Consider the following 20,888-nt stretch of genomic DNA (forward strand, 5'->3'; position numbering starts at 1 on the left):
TTTCTTCTTTTTCTTTTAATCTGGGTGGTACGTAACCAAAATAAACACTGAGGAAAAAGCAAGCCAACCAAAAGGGCTATTTTTGTCTTGGTGTATGCAGCTCCTCACCTGTGGCAGGGGGCTGGTGTTGCCCTGGGGTGGCCAGGACCCCTTCCCCTGTCTGTAGACTCCTCTGGGAAAGGAGGGGGTTAGACCCTGGGGACCTGGTCCCACTCTGCTGTGGGGGAATAAGGGGGCTGGAGGTGGCTGGGACAGGCCCCTGCAGCCTTCTGTCAGGGTCTGGGTCACAGCCCAGCCTGCAGCTGGATCTCCAGCCCGGGGGCTCCCCTCAGTCCCCTGCTGGCGAACCCCCAGCGCTCTGCCCTGCTCAGGCCCCAGCCTGCTGCCCAGGCTGAGATGTTGAGCAATGTCCGGGCTTTGCTTGCCTCTTCCCGGCAGTGGTTTCCCACACGCTGGCATGAGCCGGGGGGATTAGTGTGCTGCTAATCTCACTGTGTGGCTGGGAGGGAGGAATGGGTCAGAGACAGGGCTGGGAGCCTGTTGCTGCCGGGCAAGACGGTTCTGGGCAAGGCGCTTGGAGTAGCAATACACGGGGGAATTAGGGAAATAATCTGTCGCTGTTGATCCCAGAGGCGGGAATTTACAGCGTTGTGCCAGGCCCCAGGCGTGGAAGAGGGGGAGAGCCAGGCCAGCGGACGTGTGAGTGGAGCTCCGAGCTGGAATGCACCAGCTCAGCAAGGGATGGTCCTGCCTGGGCCAGGCAGGCGCTGTGCCCTGAGCCTGGTGCATGCTAGAGCTGCCCAGGCCATGGCTGCAGCAGACAGTACCTCAGCCACCCTCCGGCGCCGCGACCTGTGCAGCCGAGGCATCCGCCTGGCTGGGAAGATGCGCTCGGACGTCATCGACCTCCTGGACACCTATGTGAGTTTGCCCTGCTCCCTCCAGCTGCCCATGGGGCTGGGAATGCTGGTGGGGTGGCTGCCGCTGCCGGGGTCCAGGGGGCTCCTGGCGGCTGTGCCAGGGCGCGAGGGCTCTTGCCCACGGCGGAGGTGGGGGATGAAGCGCTGCCGGTATCTGGGCCTTGGCACTGCCAGCCGATGCTTGGGCAAACCTCGAGCACCCAGCTTTCCACTGCCCCGAGTGCCTCCTGGTCAGTGATGAAGCTGCACAGGTGGGGCTCGGGGTGGGGATCCCCCGCCATTTCTCCTGCTGCTGCTGACCTCTGGCTGCTCTTGCCCCTGCAGGTGGAGCGGCAGGGCTTGGATGCCTCAGCCAGCGTGGCAGCGGTGGAGGGGGTGCCGACGGCGGCAGTGGAGCGCTGGGATGAGCAGACGGGGACCCAGCGGCTGCTGGAGAACCTGGCGGCATACCGGGCCTTCCGGGCCCTGCTGGCCCAGATGCTGGAGGAGCAGCGGGAGCAGCTGGGTGAGGCTGACACTGCCCTGGACCGGGCGCTGGCGGCCGTCCTGCTCCAGGTCTCAGCCTTTGCCTACCACCTTGAGGAGCTGCTGCGGCTGGAGAGCCGTGGACCCCCCAGCGAGGAGGGGGCTGGCCCCCCCCCAGCCCCCCACCTGGGCCTCTTCGAGAGGAAGCTGCGGGGGCTGGGGGTGCTGCGGGAGCTGGCCCAGTGGGCTGTCAGGTCTGCACGGGACCTGCGGCAGCTCGCCAAGCCCAGCCCAGGCAGCAGCTCAGCCCCCAGCCCAGCTGAGAGCCCTTGACAGTGGATGTGGGGTCTGAGGCCCCACTGGGGTATAGCAGGGGGCTCCTTGTCCACCCCTGCGGAGGGCGGCTGGCAGTGAAGGAGGTTGTTCAGGGAGGGGGATGGACAGGAGGGACCGTGTCATTGACCCCTGGACCCCCCATGCTTTTGGTGCCGCTCCCTGTGGCCCCTTTCCCCATGGGGAGACCGAGGCATGAGCCACACTCGATCCCCAGAGGGGGTGAGCCTCGGGGGTGGCTCGGGCTCTGTCTGCTGGGGGTTGGAACTATCCCCTGGGAAGCAGCTTTGCCGTTCACCCCTGGGTCTGGAGTCTGTGACCCTCAGCGGGCTGTGGCTGTGCTGGCCTTTCCTTTGTAGTTCGGTGGCTGCCTGGCTTGCTGTGCCCAGGTGCTGCCTCCAGGGCTCCTGTGGAGGCAAGACAGGAGCGAAGGGACAGGAGAATATTACCTGGTGAAAGGAGTCTTAAGACCTGCCCCCAGTTGCAACACACAAGGCTTTGCCTCCTTCATGCAGACTCTTTTCTCCTGTCCAGCTCGCATTTTCTGTGCATTGAATTTCTGCTCTAATTGCTTGGGGGGGGGGGGGAGGAGGGGGGGCGTTCAGGGGTGTGTTGGGGCGGGGGGGGTACAATCAGGAGGAGATTTCTTAACTGCTCGGACAAGGTAATGCAGAGAATCTTTTAATGGAGGTCTGTGATTCAGAAGACCCTCTGCAAGGAGGTTTGTGCCTCCAGGGTTTATTTTGGGACTTGGAAATGGCATGGAGGATTAAACAGCCCCAAAGACATCGCTTGCTCTGCGAAGGGGAATGCCATGAGGTTTTGCAGGTGCCTGGGCCATGGTTTTCTTGCTGAATGGATGTGATGGGTGCTGAGCAAATAAAAGGGCTGGGAGATCTGCCGGGGTGATGTGACTTCTTGGAGTAGGTGGGACAGTGGGGCTGAAGCTCACCAGAGAGCCTGGGCTGCTCCATTTGCACCTCAAGGAAGTATCAGTCCTGGTGGGGTGGGAGGTTTGGGGGGGAATGGGACTTGCTGGGATGCCACGGGGAAGAGGAAGAAGCTGGGGATGAAGGAGATGGAGGCAGTGGGAGGATGAGGAGGAGCCGAGGGGTTCACTGGGGTTGTGCCCCATCCTGGTGTGGCCCTGCTTTCCACCCTGCCCTGCGAGAAGGAAGGCAACACGGGGTGACGATGGAGCATGGGATGGGGGGGGGAGGCTGGGGACGTGCCTGGCCGGCCCTGCACAAAGTGGCTTTGTGCGGCGGGTGGTGGCAGCACTGGGCACAGCACCTGCCCCAGCACCAGTGGTGTCTGCGTGGCCATGGGGGGCCCTGGGTGCTGCGGGAGGATGAAGGGCGATGCCGAGGCAGGGGCCCCCAGCGCCCGTCCTGCCCACCCCACCAGCCACATCAGGGCAAGCAGGGCCGCAGGGTTGGGGCTGCCCCAGGGCTGGGGGTAAGGGTGGTTTGGTGGCATCCGTTTTTTTGTGGGTGATGCACAAAAGGAAGAGCACGCGCCTTGTTCATCCCCACTTACTGCCTGACCTCAGCTTTGCAGCTCAGACCAGATTATTTGCAATGTTTCTGCTTCCCTGCACTTGGGAATAACAATTTCTGGCCTTTATTTTTTTCAGTCAGAATGAGTCCCTTTGCCAGCAAGTGTTTCTCTCTCCCAGTCCTGTCTGCTTTGTGTGCTCAAAGCCATCTTGCTTTTCTCCCCTTGCACCCTCGTGCTCAGTAGCAGCCAGGTGCTCACATCCTTGCCCACCTGCTGCCCCTCACCTTTCTGAAGGTAAACACATACATCTGAAGCACGGCACATCTGTCTCTGAACCTTGCAACCTGAGCAGGCAGGAACAGACCCCTTTTCTCCCACCGCAGTAGCCTGGGTACGAGGTGACCTTCACTTCCCCCGGGAACCAGCCCCAGTGCTGGCACCGGTCCCTGCAACTCGATCCTTCCAGATCGGCTGCTGGCGGTGCCATGAGCTGAGCTCATCCTGCTGCAATCACGCTCTGGGAGGTGAGCAGCAGTGGGAATTGAAGGTGGACAATGATGTTGCTCCAGGGGCTTCCCTGGTTTGTGCCCAGCAGCCCACATCACCACTTTTGCAACTTTCCTTATTCCTTCCTTGCTACCTTGCCAGTGGCGCTGCATGTGTCTGTGTTCGCAAAGCACCTGCAATGCTTTGAAATGGCTGCCGTAACCAGAAACAACGTATAAAAGCAAACCATAATACAAACCTCTGTGGTCTGGCTGGGTGAGGGACTTCAGGTCCCCAGCTTTCTCCACCAGCAAGCACCCACCAGGCAGTAGAGAGGTGGTGATGTCTGAGCCCACCAGGTTTTAGTGCTGTTTTTCAGCTGCAGCCCCAAAGGGCATCACCAGTAAACTGATCTGGTGAGGACAGGGGCATCCAGCAACCGGGGGCCCTTGCTGCTGTGAGGCCCTTTGGACTTGCCTCACCGCAGGCTGAAGCTGAGTCGATCCTGGTGGCTGGAGGTGACCGAAGCTACTGATTTTGGAGGCAGAAATGAAGAGCTTCAGGGGAGGATCATCATGCCCCCATGGCTAATGCTGCTGAAGACCCTGAATGGCCTCCTGCAGACTAAACCCCGCTAAAAAGCCATCCAAGGTTGTACTTTGGGAAGAGAGCAAGGATTTGCAGTGCTGGTAGGAGCAGGGAAGGGGGAGGGCTGTGCTCCTGAATTGCAGTGGGGAAGGAGCCTCCAAACCCAACCCACGGATGTGTTTAATTGCCAAAAATAAATGTTTGGGCTGAACATGTGGTTGGGTTGGGCACGCTTTGTGGGCTTGGAAAGATTTTAAGCCAACTGAGGCGCCCCCTGACCTCAGGCACATCCATGCTTGGGTGCTGGCATCAGTGCTGGGTGCTGGGGGATAATAATTTCACCCCTCGCCCACTGTGCTCCAGGGGCAGGTGGGGCTCGGCTGTGCCAGTCCCACGGGCTCACCCATCCCCTTGCACCCTCCTGCACCAGCATCGCAGCACTGGCTCCTGACTTTTTGCTCCTGAGCCGGGAGGGTGGGGGTGGAATGTTCACCAACACTTTCCTTTTTAATAGCAGGAAAACCTTTTCCACCAGCCTGAGTCAGTGGAAAGGATTTCCCTGGGTTTCCCCGTCGTGGCCTTGGCTGCACTTGCCTGCCCTAGAGGAGCAGGTGAAAACCCAGAGGAGCAGCCTGCCAGCACCGTGCTGCCCTCCCTTCTTGCAGGAAAATGTGCTGCAAGCGTGGCCCTGCATGTTTCCAAGGGCAAGCTGGAAGTAGAAGAGATTTCCTTCAGCTCCCGCGGTTCGCCTCCTCCTCTCTTACCACATTGCTTGCCAGCTGGCATCCCTGCAGTTGGCCCTCACCTGTTTCTTCCCCCCTTTTTTTCCCCCTCTCTCCTTTTTTTTTCCTCTTATTTAGATTTTTGCCTAATGGTTTTGGCTGACACTTGCTCAGTGGGCTAGGCAGGGCCTGGGAAACAGGTTTGTCAGGAGAGGAGCTGCACTGGCCACTGGAGCTCAGCAAGCATCGTGCAGCAGCACCGTGCGTCCCAGTGCCCTGGGGATGAGCCGCCCTCTGAGCTGACAGGGACCACGGGCTGGGGGATTCGCCAGTGCTGGGAAAACCGTGCCTGTGGCGCGCGGATGCAGTTTGTACAGTTCTCCCCAAACGGGGCAACGATGGGTGTTGTGTTTAATATCCAAGAAAATTAGTGGTTTGCATGTCTGAGCACAGGAGCACTATGTAAGGTGAGACCTGATTGCCAGCTGCCAGCCTGCTGCTCAGGGCCACCCTGGGATGCTGCTCATGGCACTCAGCAGAGGAATAAGCTCACAATGAATTTTATTTTTGGGCTGCGGGGAAGGGCCGGCACTGGCTGCTCCGGGCCCAGGGAGTCAGTTTTGGCTGCACCAGCTCGGGTTTGCTCAGCACGGCCAGCAGGCTGCCCAGACCCTGGGAACTCAGAGGAGCGCGCCGGAGGGTTTGCAGCCTCACACCAGGCTGAAGCTGCGGGAAACCTCCCCAAAAAGCACTTCCCAGGGAAACTAAATGGCGGCAGGCAGCAGGAGGGGCTGGGGTGTGGGAGGTGGCCTTACAGCCCCGCTGCCGCCCAAGGCACACGGCGATTTCGGCCTTTGCACCCGTTTTTGTCCCCCTCTGGCCACGGCCAGGCGCAGCTCATGGGGCTGTCCCCGCAGCCGCGGCAGCCGGGGGAACGGGGTGGTCGGAGCTGTCGGACCACAGCGCAGGATGCGGGGTCCAGGCCCGAGGTCCTCCCTTGGGTCGGGCATGCGCCCCCCGCAGCACCCCCGCTCCGGTGGCCGGCAGGCCTGGGGCCGCGCTGTGTGTGCGCCCCGGCGCCGCCCGGCAGTGCCCGGGCTGCCGTCTCGGTGAGGGGTGTGGGGAGCGCTGGGGGGTCCTTGGGCTGCAGGGGGGGGGCTACAGGGACACCGGGGGTTGTCTCAGGGGTGCAGGGTGGGGGGTACAGGGACACCGAGGGGGGGGGTCTTGGGGTGCGGGGTACGGGAATAGTGGCGGGGGGCACCGGGGTTGCTGGGACGGGCTACGTGGTCCGCGGGGTGCTCAGGGCCGAGCGGCGCCGAGCCCCTCCCCCCCTCGCCGGCGGGAATGGTTTCTCCCGGCCGCGCTCCCCCCTCCCCGGCCCCCGGCGGGCAGCCGGCTGCCGCCGGGCCGCGGCCGGGCGCGGTGACGTCAGGGGCGGGGCGGCCCCGCCCCCCCGCGCTCCCGGTGCGGGCGGGGTCAGCAGCCCCCACCGCCTCCCGCCGCCGCCCGGGGAGCGGCGCTGCGGCCCGAGCGCTGAGGGGCGGCCTCGCCTCCGCGCCCGCTCGGCGGCCGGCCCCGGGGCGGGGGCGGGCAGAGCCCTACGCTGCGCCGAGCATGCGAGTGCCGCCGGGGCAGGCTGCAGCGGCCGCGGGGCGTCTGCGGCGGCCGGCCGGAGCCGGGGGAGGCGGCGGGCCGGGGCGGCGGAGCCATGCTGCTGGCCTCGGCCGTGGTGGTGTGGGAATGGCTGAACGAGCACGGGCGGTGGCGGCCCTACAGCCCGGCCGTCAGCCACCACATCGAGGCGGTGGCCCGCGCCGGGCCGCGGGCGGGCGGCAGCGTGGTGCTGGGCCAGGCCGACAGCCGCCTGGCGCCCTACATCATCGACCTGCAGTCCATGCACCAGTTCCGCCAGGACACCGGTGAGTCAGCCCGGCGGCCCGACCCCTGCCCCGGCTCCCCGGGCTGCCGTCGCGTTGCTTTGCGCGGCCGGGTGCTGCGCGTTGCACCGGGCTTCGCACCGGCCTTGCACGGCGCTCCCTGCTCCAGGGTCGCTTTGCACTGTGCTGTGTCCCCAGCGCTGCCCAGCCCTGCCTGGCCTCGGTGCTCCCGGTGCTGCCCTGTGCGCCGGCCCCGGCGGCTGCTGTCCTCCCAGCACCGTTGCTCTGGGTTCCCTCTGCGTTGCCAGGCCCCTTATCGCATGGCAGTGGTTGGGGTACAGTCGTACTGTGCAGCGCGTTGCTGCCAGGTCTGGTATTGCACAGCGCTGCCTGACCTGGAATTGCATCGCATGGTGTTGCACAATGCTGTGCTGCCGGGTCCCATGCTGCATCGCACGGCCTGAGCTGGAGCTTGGTTGTGCAGCGCTGCCTTTCCCCAGTCGCATGTTGCATTGTGCTGCCTTGCCCTGCCTTACGTCCCATCACCCCACGGCATCTGCTGTTGCATCGCTAGCTGTACTGGGCTATGCAGCTGGGTGCCATGCTGCGTTATGGTGCCCCATCCTGGATTGCATTGCCCGGTCCTGTACTGCACCTGGATTTGCCTTGTACCGCCCTGCTGTGCTTGCCCTGGAATTGCACAGCTTTGCTCCTGCTGCCAGCCCTGTCTGCTGCTGTCCAAGCCCACGCTGCCTGGGGCTGCCAGCCCACCTGGTCCCCAGCTGCTTGCTGGACACCATGCTGCCTGCCCAGCAGTGCCTGTGGGATCCTGGGCCCTTACAGGGTCGTGCTGCCCGGCCTCCCTGCTGCACCTTTGTGAACCCTGTTGCATGCTATGGCCTTGTCCTCTCCTGGCCTGCAGTCCCTTTGTGCGAGGTGCCCATCCCCTGCAGACCCTGCCCCACTGTGTCCAGCTCGATCTGTGCTACCTCTGAGCTGCCATCAATCCTGAAGGCCCACTGCTGTACAGTGCTCGGGGGCCAAATCCTGCCCTGGGTCACAGCAGCCCATGGGGGCCCTTAGGGGTAGGGGCACCAGCAGGTGAGGGACGCACTCAGGGATGGCGTGGGCAGGTAGCGGGTCCCCAGGGTGGTGGCTCAGACAGGTAAAGGGAGGTGTTAGGAGGGTGCGGGCAACGAGCAGGCCTGGGGATTGTCAGGGTGGTGGGGGTGTAGAGGGATTCCCCAGGTGGTGGCAGAACATATGGTCCTGGGGGTGCCTGCAATGCAGGGCATGGGCATCCGTGGGGAGAGGTTACTGCACGGGATTTGTGCCCCCCCACAACACCCCCGTGATGGCCATGGGAAGGGGACCAGCCAGTGTCCCTTGTCCCTGGGACAGGGGGTGCTGGGTGCAGTGGGACACCCTCCTTTGTCCTCTTGCCCTCAGCAGCCCTGAGGGCTGGCAGGGACCCTACCCTGCCCAGGGGTGTGGGGACAAGGGACCTCTGCGACAGGGCTGGGAGCCAGCCTCTGAGGGCTATTGTCGCCTTGGGAGGAGGATTGAAAGGGGGATTGTTCTGTCTCTCCCTGGGTTGCTGGGGATGTTGGTATTTTGGGTCATTAAACAGCTCTGATTTGGGGGGGGTCGCGACCCTGGCAGGCCCTGAATAGCTATTGTCCCTTTTCTTCCCCTGCTGAATGGGAGGCCGGCTGGCCGTGCTGGGCTGGGGGGATGCACGGCATTCCCACACCGCTGCCTGGGGACTGCCAGATGCCGCATGCCGCCACTGCTGCCCTCCCCGCCTCTTACAGGATTAGGATAAATCACCGCCCTGCTCCCCTCCAGCCCTGCTTTGTGCTGCCAGCGCCGGCGGCTTTTCTCCCCTGGGTGCCCCTTCGCCGAACGGGGACGGGTGGCCTGGTTTGCCTGGGGTGCAGCTGCAGCCCATTCTCCGTAGCAGGGTGCTTAACATGTGCCTGTCATTAGTGCCTAATGAACAGCTTTTCCTTTTTAGCCCACTCTTTCGTGGGAAGTGGTCCTATGTGGGGACCAACGGTGGTGGCTGCTCCCAGAAGAGAGGTGGGGATGAAAAGGGACTGAAATTCTTGTAGGCTTTGCAAGACACGTGGTGAAAAGCCAAAGAAGTAGGCTTATTATTTCTGCTCTTTGAGCATTCTTATTCCTGCTGCTGGCAGCAGGGCTGAGCCCTGGGGTTTTGCAGAAGAGCATGGAGGCAGCAATGCTTGTGAGCTCATTCCACCTATTAACTGAACAGCTCTGGGCAGTAGTAGCAGGCCCAGGATGGGGCCCTGAGGCTGAGCCCAGCCACGTCCAGCCTGTCCTGCTGTGCCGTGAAGCGTCCCAAAGAGGAAAGCTTTCTCCTCAGCGTAGGAGTTTCCAAAATTTGTGTCCATGCTTTGAGTGTGTCCTAGTCAACTGGGAGCGGTGGGAAAGGAAACACCTAGGAAAAATAAGGATGCAGGCCACAAAGCCTTCTTATCCCTCTCAGCACTTGCTGATGGGGGACCGGGAGCCAGGTACTGGACCCCACTCAAATACCCCTTTGCTCAGCCTCGCAGGGATTTTCCCTGTGCTGGCTTTTTGTCACGGCCAGTTTGGCAGCCGCAGATGGTGGGGCTGGCACAAGCGTGTGGGTGCCTGCACGTGTCACCGCTGCAGTGCTCAGAACTGCCCCTTAAAGCTTTTATTCCTCTGTCCTGGTCCAGAGCTGAGAGGGAGACAGGGCTGCGGTGAGCACTGCAGGAGTCTGGTGCCTACACGCCTGGTTTCATCAGACTCCCACGGGAGGTCCTTGGGAGCAGGTTGGAGTGGCCAGACTGGTGGTTCTGTGTTGCCCCATCAGGGCTGGGTGGCTGCCACCATGGGCCAATGGGGGTGAAATCTGCCCTTCCTGCATGCCGGTCATACTGGGGGTGCACCCCAGTGCCGTGCGTGTACAGCCCAGGGGCTCCTTGGCTTTTCGGGTGCGCCAGCAGCAAGGTGTCTTTCAGGCGGTGGCTTGGGGAAACCAAGGCACACCAGTCCTCTGGCAGGGTGGGGACAACGGCTGAGCCAGAAGGCCGTCCTGTCCCTGCGCTGAACTGCATTGGTGGGGCAGGTTGGGGTGGTTTTGCGCCCTGCCCACTGGTGGGTGCTGGCACCAGGGTCTGACAGCTTCTCTCACCCTCCCTCAGGCACTATCCGCCCTGTCCGGCGCAGCTACTATGACCCATCATCAGCACCGGGCAAGGGAGTCGTGTGGGAGTGGGAGAATGACAGTGGGTCGTGGACACCCTATGACATGGACGTGGGCATCACCATCCAGCGTGCCTACGAGAAACAGCACCCCTGGGTGGACCTGAGTGCCATTGGCTTCTGCTATGTCATCGACTTTGCCACCATGGGCCAGATCAACCGGCAGACCCAGCGCAAGCGCCGCGTCCGCCGCCGCCTTGACATGGTCTACCCGCTGGTCTCCGGCACCCTGCCCAAGTCACAGTCCTGGCCAGCCAGCCCTGGGATGGCAGCGGCCCCCCCAGTCCCTGCCTGCGCCTGTCCCCAGTGCCTCCTGGTCATGAGCGTCAAAGCCACTGTGTCAGCTGCTGGCTCTGGCACTGCCACCCTGCAGCCCCGCAAAGCCCCCCCTGCACCACCCACCACCCCCAAAGCCCCGACGGCGGCCCCAGGGGCCAAGGCGCCCGACGGTATGGCTGTGGTGCGTGGCTCCTTGAAGCCACTGGCAGCCCAGGGGGGCCGGCGGCAGGCAGCCAGCACGCCCACCTTGAGCTCGGCCAGCTCCACTGCCAGCCCGCCCGCCGTGGGCAGCAGCAAGGCATCTCGTCCCGGCCTCAGCACCCTGAACCGCAGCCACCTCCAGCGCCTGGCCATCGCCCAGTCCCGGGTGCTCATTGCCTCTGGGTGAGTCCTGCCCCGTGCGAGCGAGAGGGCAGCTGTGGGGAGAACGGGGCCGTGTGAAATCTTTTTCCCCTCCCCAGGGCACAGAGGGGCTGTGGCCCTGTGGGGCTTCCCACTGTTGGGGTGCTGTCACCCCTCAGCCTGGTAGGAGATGAACCTCAGCGATCCCCAGCCTCCCACGGGTGGAGGGCTCTGCTGGGCCCCTTTCCTTCCCTGCTGGTGCCTGAGGACTGGAGTGGGAATGGTGTGGCTCCTGCATCTCAATGAGGAGGCTGAAGCTGCACTTTTCTCTTGGTGGCGGGGGACGGGTGGGGGACTGTGAAAGGCCTGAAGAAAAGCCATTCAGACCCCATGAGAAGGGGTCCCTCCAGCCCCCCACCCTCCGACGACACTTTTTTTTTTGAGGGTGTGGGCATTTAATGAGCCTGTTTCTCCCCTTTGTCTGGCTCTGCCATCAGCCTTCTGTCGCAGCCTGGCCCCTTTCCTCTCCCTCTCCATCCTCCCCCTTCCCTCCGCTCCTGACCTGCTGGGAAACTTTCCCATGGAAGAGAGCCCCAAGGGGAGGAGGGGGGAAAAGAGCTTCGGCAGCCATGTGGCCGTAGGAGAAAAGAGGAAAAAAAAAAAAACAAAAAACAAGACTGGCCCAGAGAGTGGTGACAAAAAGGGGCTGTGAATGGAGGAGCAGGCGGGTTTCTAAAGAGCAAGAGGAAAGGGGGGGGGGGGGGGGGGGGGCAGGGGCATGTCACCCTGTCGAGGGATTCTCTATTTCCAGCCAGGGCCTGTGCAGTTGCTCAGGCAACTATTGTCTGGCCCCTGCTGTCCGCTGGGGCTGCAGGGATGTGGGTGCCTGCCACCAACCCTGACGTGGTCTCTGCTGGCTCCTCACAGGGTCCCCACCGTCCCTGTGAAGAACCTCACTGGCTCCAGCCCTGTCAACCCAGCACTGGCAGGTGAGGACTGGGCTGCAGCAGGGTGCCTGGCACCCACAGGTGCTGGCCTCCCCAGGGGGGAGTCGGCCCTAGTGGGGTGGGTTTTGGGGGCATATCTAGGGGTTGGGGTGATGCTGGTTCCTCAGTGCATTTCGAACCCCCTCACCCAGGGATCACGGGGATCCTAATGAGTGCAGCCGGGCTGCCCGTCTGCCTGACACGGCCCCCCAAGCTGGTGCTGCACCCCCCGCCTGTCAGCAAAAGCGAGATCCAGTCCATCCCTGGCATCTCCCACACCTGCCGCAAGACCACCAAGAAACAGGCCAAGAAGGGTGAGAGGCACTTTGCCACTCGGCCTCTGCTCCTGTTCCCCCCTTCCCTACCTGGCTCCCCTGTCCCCTCCTGCTGCCCTCAGCAGTGGGGTTCCCCTGTGCTGCGCTCCAGCCCCTCTGACTTTTGCTCTCCCGCAGGTAAAACTCCAGAGGAGGTACTGAAAAAATACCTGCAGAAGGTGCGGCATCCGCCGGATGAGGTGCGAGCAGCAGGAGTCACGCTGGGGTATCCCCAGGGTGCTTTGCTCTGGGAGGAACAAGTGGGGACATGGACGATGTTCCTGTGCTGTGCAGGGGTCTCCTGCCACCCCTCATGGCTCTGCCCTGTCCCCATCCCCCTCTGAAGAAGGGCTGTGTGCTGCATGCAGCTGTTGGCCAGCCCTTGCGGTGGCCCAGGGTGATGGCATGGCACCAGGGGTGGGTGCTGGTCCCTGGGCAAGAGCAGAGCAGCTCCTGAGCCCCATGCCTTTGGCAAGGCTCTGGCTGCATCTGTCCATCTGACCCCTCTCTTCCCCTTCCGCGCAGGACTGCACCATCTGCATGGAGCGCCTCTCTGCACCCTCCGGCTACAAGGGACCCCAGCCAGCCGTCAAACCCGACCTTGTGGGGAAGCTGGTGAAATGCGGCCACGTCTTCCACCTCCACTGCCTGGTCGCCATGTACAACAATGGCAACAAGGTGCAAAGCTGCAGCCCCGGGGGATGCCCGAGCCCCCAGCTTGGCAACCTGCGCCAAGTTCCACCTGCCCTTGGTGGGGTGGTGCTCCGATCCTGCTGCCCTGGAGGGCTCTGACCTCCCTGCCCTGACAGAGAGGTTAATTTTTATCAGCAGCAAGCACTCTGGGACTGCCCAATCAAACCAGGGTTGCGTGGGTGCTTTTTTTCACCTGCTATGCCCAGTTTTACATCCTTGCTTTTTTTCCCCATGGTTAGTGGTGGTAAACCTTGATCCCTGCATGTCTGACCAGAGCTACCTGGCATCTGGTGCTGGGCAGTGCTTTTCCAGCCATGGGTGGGCTTTCTTGAGCCCCCCGCAAATGGCCCTTGTGCTTGACGTTTCCAGAAAAATGTGCTTCACATTGCTTGAAGTTTTAAAATAATTATTACCTGTCCCTCTTTGAAAAAATAAAACCAAAAAACTTGCAACAAAACAAACCTGAAATGGAGGTAGGGGAAGCAGCAAGGACTGTAAAAACTGATGAGGAAGAGAAATGCCAGCCTCAGATTTTTGGTTTGAAGTTGGGTTGCCATACCAGATTCTCCCAGCCTTACCCCCTGCCTCCTCAGTGGTTTTGAAATGACCATTTTCACTATGAAAATCATGTTCGGTGCTGCTCAGGGATGAAATGCCCAGCCTGGCTCGGTGCTGGGGGTACCAGTTTCATTATGTTCCCCTCTTCTCTTGCTCTCAGGATGGGAGCCTGCAGTGTCCCACCTGCAAAACCATCTACGGGGTGAAGACTGGGACACAGCCCCCGGGGAAGATGGAGTATCACATCATCCCTCATGCGCTGCCTGGCCACTCTGACTGCAAAACCATCCGTATCATCTACAACATCCCTCCGGGGGTGCAGGTATGGTCTGGCCCTGTACCCAGAGGGGTACATGGGTGGTCCTCCTCTGGGGGCTGGTGGCACTTATCATTGCTGTGTCACCCCTGGGTCATGCTGCAGCTCAGGGCTTGACTCAGGGCTCCGGGTTCAATGATGTCTCCGGAGCTGTGTCCTATAAGGATGTTCCAGGAACTGTGGGGGTACATCTGCATGAAAGCGTTGGCCCAGTCTGCTTGATGGCATTGGGGACTGTGGTGTTTAAGGCCACTGTGCTGAAGCATGGCTGCCCAGCACAGCAGTGACCACCTCTGCATCCACGGAAACTGGGGGGTTAGCTTGTGCCCAGAGCATCCTTCTGAGCTCCAAAAGGGTTTTGTTCCTCTTCTACTCCACACTCCAGGGACCCGAGCATCCAAACCCTGGGAAGAGCTTCACCGCCCGTGGCTTTCCCCGGCACTGCTACCTACCAGACAGTGAGAAGGGCAGAAAGGTGAGGGGCTCACCCGGGCAGCTTGAGCTGGCTCAAGGGTGTATTGAGCCGGAGAGGGAATGAGCAGCTATTTAGGGCACGGGGGGAAAAAAGGCACATCTGGGTGGAGCTTTTCCCCATAGCCCATCCACCATGCTCTGCAGGAGCACAGCGATGTTCCCGTGCCCTGGGGAGCTCTGCAGCCCAGTCCTGCTGTTTTGGTTGGCATAGGACCCCAGAATGGGGTCTTGAGCTCCCTGGAGGGCTTGGCTGTGGGTTGCTCGCATTGCCGGGGCATACCAGGATGATCGGGCATGCTCTGAGCAGAAGTAGCGGGTGCTTCCCCTCACACATCTGCCTTGTTGCCTGCCTCATCTCTGTCCTCCACAGGTACTGAAGTTGTTGCTGGTAGCCTGGGACCGGCGCTTGATCTTCTCTATTGGGACCTCCAGCACCACAGGCGAGTCAGACACGGTGATCTGGAACGAGATCCACCACAAGACAGAGTTTGGCTCCAACCTCACTGGCCATGGCTACCCTGACATCAACTACCTGGACAATGTCTTGGCCGAGCTTGCAGCCCAGGGCATCACGGAGGAGAGCCTGGCACAGGAGAAGGACTGAGACCATGGCAGGGAGGCAAGGGAAGGGGTGCCTGTGGTGCCCACCCTGAGGATAAAGCTGCTGGAGAAACCCACCTGGGGGCTTCGTGGGGGCACCAGGAGCCCCCCCTACTCTCAGTGGAACCTGCCCAGTGGGAGCATCCCCAGACTGGCTGGGAATGTGGGAGAAGGTCCTTTTGGCCATCCCCTTCACTCCCGTGGGGAGGGGGTCTCCCCCCACAGAGCTGCGGGGCTTCATGCTGGCCTGGCTGTCCCCTCTGGCCATTGTCCTATCCCCACTGCTGCTGTGCTGAGGGCTTGCAGGTGGCCAGACTCGCCCTGCTCCTCATCCATTGGCCTGGCCCGACACCCCTGACACCCCCCTGGGGCTGGGACCTGGCCTGGGATGGGAGCAGGGTCCATGGGAGCCCCCCTCGCTCTGCCTCGTCCCTCATGTTTGTCCTGTCTGGTACCTCCCCACTGGTCTCCTGTGTCCGCAGAGGTGGGGGGAGGGCCTGGTCTGCCTCAGCCGGCCCCCCCATCCCCGTGCCCCCTTCTCCTCTTGGCTGTGTCTGAGCTGTGGCCTGCCAGGGTCCTCTCGTCTGGGCTGCCCCCCATCCCTGTGCTGGGGAGGGGCCGGTGGGTGGTAGGAAGGGGGGCTGGGGGGGGGGGGGGGCATGTTTCCTAGCCTGTCTCCCACCCTGCCTGTAGTGGGTTCCTTGAACTGTTCGTATGGGGGCGTCCCCACGTTGAATTTTTATATACCTCGTGTTTTGGGGTTTTGTCGTATATATGTACATATAGGTGGTGGTGTTCCGGGAGGTGGCCCACGGCCTGGGAGAATGTGATGCTGTGGCCAGACTGGGGGCTGAGCCCAGTGGTGCGTGTGGGGGGGTGGGTGGTGGGACAGGGGCAGCACCGCTCCCCTACTGTGGGGACCCCCTCCACCCTGAAGGGGGTCAGTGCCCATGGCGGGGGCTGGCGCCCGTGGGTGCGGGTGTGGGTGGGAACCATTCCCCTTTCTGCTGGGTCCCGTCCCCGGGGTTGGCAGTGGGTTGGTGGTGGTTTTGGAATGGGGGTTGGTGTGGGGAGGGTAGCGTGGGCGATGGGGGCAGGGGATGGGTTGCATGCCATCTTGGGGTCCCTGCCACCCCCTGGGGGATTTCACGGGGCCGCTCGGAGCCACCCGTATCGGTGTCCCCACAGCTTTGGGGGCTGCCCTCAGGGCACTCTAGCTGTTGGTGGGGGCTGACTATGCTCATGCTCCTGTCCTGCAAGACAGCCCCCCAACCACCCCCACCCCCCCCCGGGACTGAAGAGCAGAGGGGGGGCAGCCCCCACACTGCCCAGGCTGCCCCCAGCCCTCCCTGTTGCTCCCTGGGAGTCTGGGGCTTCCTAGCCTGTTCTGTTGCATTCCCTTCCCAGTTTTCCTGGGGGGGGTGGTGGGGTGGGGGGGTGGGTTGTCACCTCACGCTCTGTCCCAGGGGACAGTGGCACGAGAGGGGGACCTGTCCTGCTGTGCATTGTTCTGTTGTTGCTGTTTTTCCTCCCCCCAGCCTGGGGGGTGCATCGCCCCAGCTGGCTGCCCTGTGGGGGTAGGGGGGGTGTCAATAAAGCGGATGGCAGGGGATGCTTGTGTCCCTGCACGGCCTGGCCTCTGTTGTCTTCTGTCCGTCGTCTGTGTGGCCAGGTGAGCGAGGGGGCACTTGTGGGGAGGGCCAGGCACCCCTTGCCCCCCTGACACCCCTTTGCACCGCCCTGTCCCCAGCTGTCCGTAGCGTGGGATGTTATTTTCTACCTCAAGGGAGGAAACCTTTTTCCCCAGGATAACCCCGGTTTTGGCAGCTCTGTAGCCAGGGGAGCTGCAGCAGTGTGATTTCCCCTCCACCCAGCCTTAGGCTTCCCCCACTGCGAAAAAATACCCTGGCTGGAGCTATGCAAAACCCTCCTGTGATCTGGAGGAGGAAGGGGAGGTTCCCCACCCGCCCTGGGTGCCAGCCTGACAGCTTTTAATGTTACAGTCTTTTCACAATATGACTTTTTTTTTTTTTTTCCTGTCTTTTTTTAATGCCATTTGCCTACACAATTAGTTGCTGGCTGAAATAAAATCGATCCGTGCCTCTCTGCATGCGTGTGTATATCTATCCCGATAGATATACATGGGGACGGGGCTGGCCCTCCAGTTGCAGCAGGCAGAGGTCGGTGGCTACCCATGTGTGTCTCCGTGGGACCCCTCTGCTCCCTCCTTCCCCGCGAGGTGAGCCGAAGCGTTGCTGGTGATGGCTGTCCTGGTGCTGGGTGCCTGCAGTAGCTGGGGGGTCTTCTCTGGGCTTAGGGGGCTGGGGTTTTTCTCCCAGGAGTTGGGTGGGCCCCAGCATGTGTCCTGACCCCGTGTTTTTCAAAGCAGCGATGGTTTGTCTCTATGGTGGACACACGCTTAAGCCCTGCTGGTGTTCCCGTGTGCCGGGGGAGGTTGTACAGCTTCCCCTGGCTCTTCGGGGCCAGCCCAGGGGGAAGAAGATGGCTGTGCTCAGGAGCTCCTTCTCCTTGGGCACCTCAGTGTTCCCAGCGGCTCGTTGAAGGGCCCTGGGTCCCCTCGTTTGGTTTTGAGGGGGAGAGGCAGCTGGGGCATGGCTCACAGCAAAGGGGTGACTTGCCGACCTCCGAAGGGGCAGCGTCCCGGGACGGTCTGGGGGGAGGAGATGGAGCTGTGGAGGGGCAGGGGCTGGCAGAAGGGTATTGCGGTGTGTCCTGACAGTGGGTTGACCCAGGGCGTTAGCCTCTCAGTCAGCTGGGGAGGGATGTCTGAAGGACCACAGAGCCTTCCAGGTTCTGGAGGCTGGAGCCTGGGGACCTAGTGGAGGGCAAGAGCGTGTGTACCCTCAATGGAGGGGCAAGGCTGGGGCCTTCGTGGTGACACAGACCTTTGGTTTCAAGGGTAGGGGGCTGGGGGTGCTGCGCAGCTTTGCCCCTGGAAAGGGGCGTGGGCAGGGGGCTTTGCCTGGGTTTGGGGCGCAAGGCATCACCTGGAAAGTGGGGGAGGCTCTTACGCTGTCAGTCCCACTGGCTGCTCCTGGTGCGCCTCGCCCACGGTCAGCACAGTGCTGCTGTTGGGGCTTGCAGCAGCTAGGCTGTCCCCTTCACCCATTGCGCGGTACCCCCTCACCTTATACCTCCGGTGGCTGTAGCAGATCATCGCCAGGATGGTGGTCAGCCCTGCCAGGACTGCCACAGTGATGCCAGCCACCTTGCCCCCTGTCAGCACCTGGCCCTTCACCATCTCTGCCGCGTGCTGGATCTCTTCTGGCTGCGCCAGCCGCCACGTGTGGCTCTGCCCATCCCTGACCCAGGCCCTGTCCCCGTCCTTGCTGCTCACCAGCACAGTGTCGATGGCTGGCAGGTTGGCAGGGGGCCGGGTGAAGGGTGGCAGACGGGCAGGTGGCAGTGAGCCCCCTGTGAAGATGCCAGCCTGGACGCAGTACTCCACCTGACAGCTATCGCTGATGAGTGCCAAGTGCTGGCTGAAGCCTGGGGGGCAGCTCTTGGCATGGGGGTCCTCAGCAGTGCCCTGGTGCTGCCCCGCCAAGGGGTTCCCTGCCTGGCAGCTGAAGAAGCCCCCGAAGGGCACTGCGAACTGGCCACCTCGCTCATAATCCAGGCTCACACACACCCTGAGCTCATCGAAGAGCTTCAGTGGGAAGTACCCTGAGGGGCAGGACTGAGCACCGGTGATGAAGTTGGTGCTGTGGGTGCTGAACAGCCCCCCAAACAGGTATCCTGAGCTTGGGGCCACTGGCCCGCTCGGGGCACACCAGTAGGCGCTGAATTGCACCCGGGAGAGCCAGAAGATGTCCTGGCACTCGCGGTGACAGAAGATGCCCAGGATGCACTTGTTGTGGCACTCCAGATGGCTGTGGCCTTCCTCCCGCTCCTGCGCGCCCAGCAGCACTGGAGTGTAGGTGGTGGGGCAGGAGAAAGCACCAGTGAGGGGGTTCCTCTGCTCCAGCCCCCGGCACAGCATGCTGGTGTCAGGGCCGGCCAGCCCGGTACACTCCTGGAAGACTCCCCCAAAGGTGAAGTTGTTCATGGCACCCTCGCAGGAGCCATCATCAGCATTGGCATGGAAGTTGAAGTTGGGCGAGGTGGCATCGGTGCAGCCTGGGTAGGTGTTGAAGGTGTAGTAGCGGCGGATAGCCATATCCACGTGCCTGGCCAGCTTCTTCACCATGGGGGTGGGCAGCTCTGGCAGGGTGCTGGGATTGATGAAGAAGTACAGGGGCAGCCCTGAGCGGTCGAGAGCCACCAGCTGGTTCCTGATCCCCTCCTGCCAGGTCTTGAGGGTGATGCCTGGGTAGAAGGGGGTCCCACCAATGCTCTCTACCCTGGAGTTGGTGCGGTTCTCCAGATACTGCTTGGTGAAGCCAGAGCTGACATCCAGGGACTCTGTGTTTTTCACACTGATGATGCTGTGGAAGGCCATGCCAGCCGAGGCAGTGACAGCACTCCGTGTGGCCCAGCTGTCCTTCAGGAAGGTTGCCTTGATGTGATCCTCCTGCACCAAGCAGGCTCCGGCATCCACAGAGGTGATGGTGTGTGTGCCATAGTTAAGCACCAGCACCTCAGCCAGAAAATCAGCCATCCGTGTCTGGTTGTTTTCCAGGTGGCTGGCGATGGTCAGCAGCTGCTTCTTGAAGCCCTTGTCCAGGACTGCCCCTGGGCTGATCTTGGCAGTGTAAACCAGGTTCCTAACTTGCACTCGGGTGGTGACAGCATGGTCTTTCACTTGGTGGGTCTTGGCCCGGTGGAAGTCGTAGGAGAACTTGCCGTTGATGGAGGAGAAGAGGGACAGCTCCAGGTTGATGGAGGCAGAGGTGATGCTTTGGTAATCTTTCCAGGACTCGATGATCTCGGAGTTGATATCCAGGTTGCTCTGCTTGCGAGGGATAGTGAAGATCTCATCTGGGATGATATAAGATCCGTCTTCCGTGGTCTTGCACAGTGAGTAGCCCAGGTTGATGACTCTGCCCATATCCAAATTCCTGAGGTTATCCCAGCCCCCCCCCCGGCAGAACTTCCAGACTTGGGAGCTTCAGGGCCGCCTTGCACTCTGAAAACCCCGCAGAGGAGGATAGCTCCTGCGACTGCTCAGCCCCTCTTACCCAAGCCACCAACACCCAGGCAAGCGGGACACTGCCCAGCGCCCAGCCCATGGCTGAACCGGCGCAAGGACCTCACCAGATGTCTGAGCGGTGAGGCAGGAGCTGGGGAAATGAGCTGTCTGGGGGTGCAGCTTCTGGGTGGCTCCTCCTTTTGGGGGTTGAATTAACAAAGGGGAAAGGAGAAGTGAGAATTGGTGAATGTGAGAAATGGCTGAGTGGAGCTGAGACGAGTGGGTGGGGAGCAGAAAGTAGAGACACCTGGAGCACATTGCCTCATTTCACTGTGTGAACCCCCCTTGGCCAGTGCTTGGGTGACTGTCCCAGAGGAGTCCCCCCTGCCCCTGGGTGACCCTGGCTCCTTCGTGCCACGCAAGGGACGTGTCACCAGCCCCATGACCTTGGGGTCCCGCTCACATGACGGGGTGAAATCTGGTCCTGGTCATGTGGGCTTTGCTGCTGACTCCAGACTTGCCTTCACAGCAGAGGCAAGGAGGGGAAGTGGGGAGGTGGCGCAGTGTGGTTTCAGTGTGGGGGCAGTGCAATGTGTGTGCGCCTTCTCTCTTGGTGAAGAGGCTGCCTGAGGCCCTGGGGCAGGCCCTGGTGGGTTTGGAGGTTCCCCTCTTTGGGGGCCAGCCCATGGCATGTACCTCTCCCTTCTCCTACATCAGAGCCCTGTGCAGCCTCCTCTACCCCATCCCTGTCCTTTGGCCAAGACTCACAGTGCCTCCAGCTGAGCAAAGCACCTCCTGCTCAGGATGGCTGACCTGTGGGAAGCTGGTCCCAGTGGTACTGAGCTGGCTCTGCCCAGGGATGCTGGCGTGTGGTGGGGGCCCAGTTTCAGCAGCACAGGGCAGCTGCTGTGTGTTTCGGGGAACAAACAGTTAAAGAAGCTTCTGCTGTCCTTCCATATGGACAGGCTCACTTCCCCTATTTTTGATGGTTAGTTCCTCTTCCCAGGATGGTTCTGGCATGGATGAGGCTGAAGTGAGATCTGTGATGGGGGGGTTGGGGGGTACCGTAGATGCATGGGTGC

The 20,888-nt window shown here is 61.8% G+C and overlaps 3 protein-coding genes across 4 annotated transcripts; 2 read left to right on the forward strand and 1 right to left on the reverse strand.

The window, feature by feature from the left end:
• The first annotated feature begins 26 nt into the window (after positions 1-26).
• CNTF (ciliary neurotrophic factor) lies at positions 27-2,291 on the forward strand. The gene is made up of 2 exons (XM_040607971.1): positions 27-921; positions 1,245-2,291. The coding sequence occupies exons 1-2, from the start codon at positions 742-744 to the stop codon at positions 1,716-1,718; spliced, it is 654 nt and encodes a 217-aa protein (XP_040463905.1). The 5' UTR covers positions 27-741; the 3' UTR covers positions 1,719-2,291.
• A 3,600-nt stretch (positions 2,292-5,891) lies between these two features.
• On the forward strand, positions 5,892-16,342 carry DTX4 (deltex E3 ubiquitin ligase 4). Of its 2 annotated transcripts, none has more exons than XM_040608504.1 (9): positions 5,892-6,123; positions 10,092-10,815; positions 11,701-11,762; positions 11,912-12,073; positions 12,212-12,273; positions 12,599-12,751; positions 13,485-13,646; positions 14,026-14,115; positions 14,485-16,342. In XM_040608504.1, the coding sequence occupies exons 2-9, from the start codon at positions 10,199-10,201 to the stop codon at positions 14,716-14,718; spliced, it is 1,542 nt and encodes a 513-aa protein (XP_040464438.1). In that variant the 5' UTR covers positions 5,892-6,123; positions 10,092-10,198; the 3' UTR covers positions 14,719-16,342. The 2 variants fall into 2 exon arrangements, with proteins under 2 accessions (XP_040464438.1, XP_040464437.1); XM_040608503.1 differs by lacking the exon at positions 5,892-6,123 and adding an exon at positions 6,496-6,936.
• MPEG1 (macrophage expressed 1) lies at positions 14,659-19,983 on the reverse strand. The gene is given in 2 exon segments (XM_040608502.1): positions 14,659-19,758; positions 19,760-19,983. Coding segments are annotated over 2 exon segments (2,163 nt in total). The 5' UTR covers positions 19,907-19,983; the 3' UTR covers positions 14,659-17,742.
• Positions 19,984-20,888: the final 905 nt, after the last annotated feature.

This window comes from Falco naumanni, chromosome 10 (assembly GCF_017639655.2).
Source record: "Falco naumanni isolate bFalNau1 chromosome 10, bFalNau1.pat, whole genome shotgun sequence".
Lineage (NCBI taxonomy): Eukaryota > Metazoa > Chordata > Aves > Falconiformes > Falconidae > Falco > Falco naumanni.

Bases quoted from the DNA above. Each gene is read 5' to 3' on its own strand.
- DTX4 (XM_040608503.1), top strand. From the start codon at position 6,726: ATGCTGCTGGCCTCGGCCGTGGTGGTGTGGGAATGGCTGAACGAGCAC. The intron at 11,763-11,911 runs GTGAGGACTGGG...CCCCTCACCCAG, and splicing joins TGTCAACCCAGCACTGGCAG to GGATCACGGGGATCCTAATG. The intron at 12,752-13,484 runs GTGCAAAGCTGC...TCTTGCTCTCAG, and splicing joins TGTACAACAATGGCAACAAG to GATGGGAGCCTGCAGTGTCC.
- CNTF (XM_040607971.1), top strand. From the start codon at position 742: ATGGTCCTGCCTGGGCCAGGCAGGCGCTGTGCCCTGAGCCTGGTGCAT. The intron at 922-1,244 runs GTGAGTTTGCCC...TTGCCCCTGCAG, and splicing joins TCGACCTCCTGGACACCTAT to GTGGAGCGGCAGGGCTTGGA.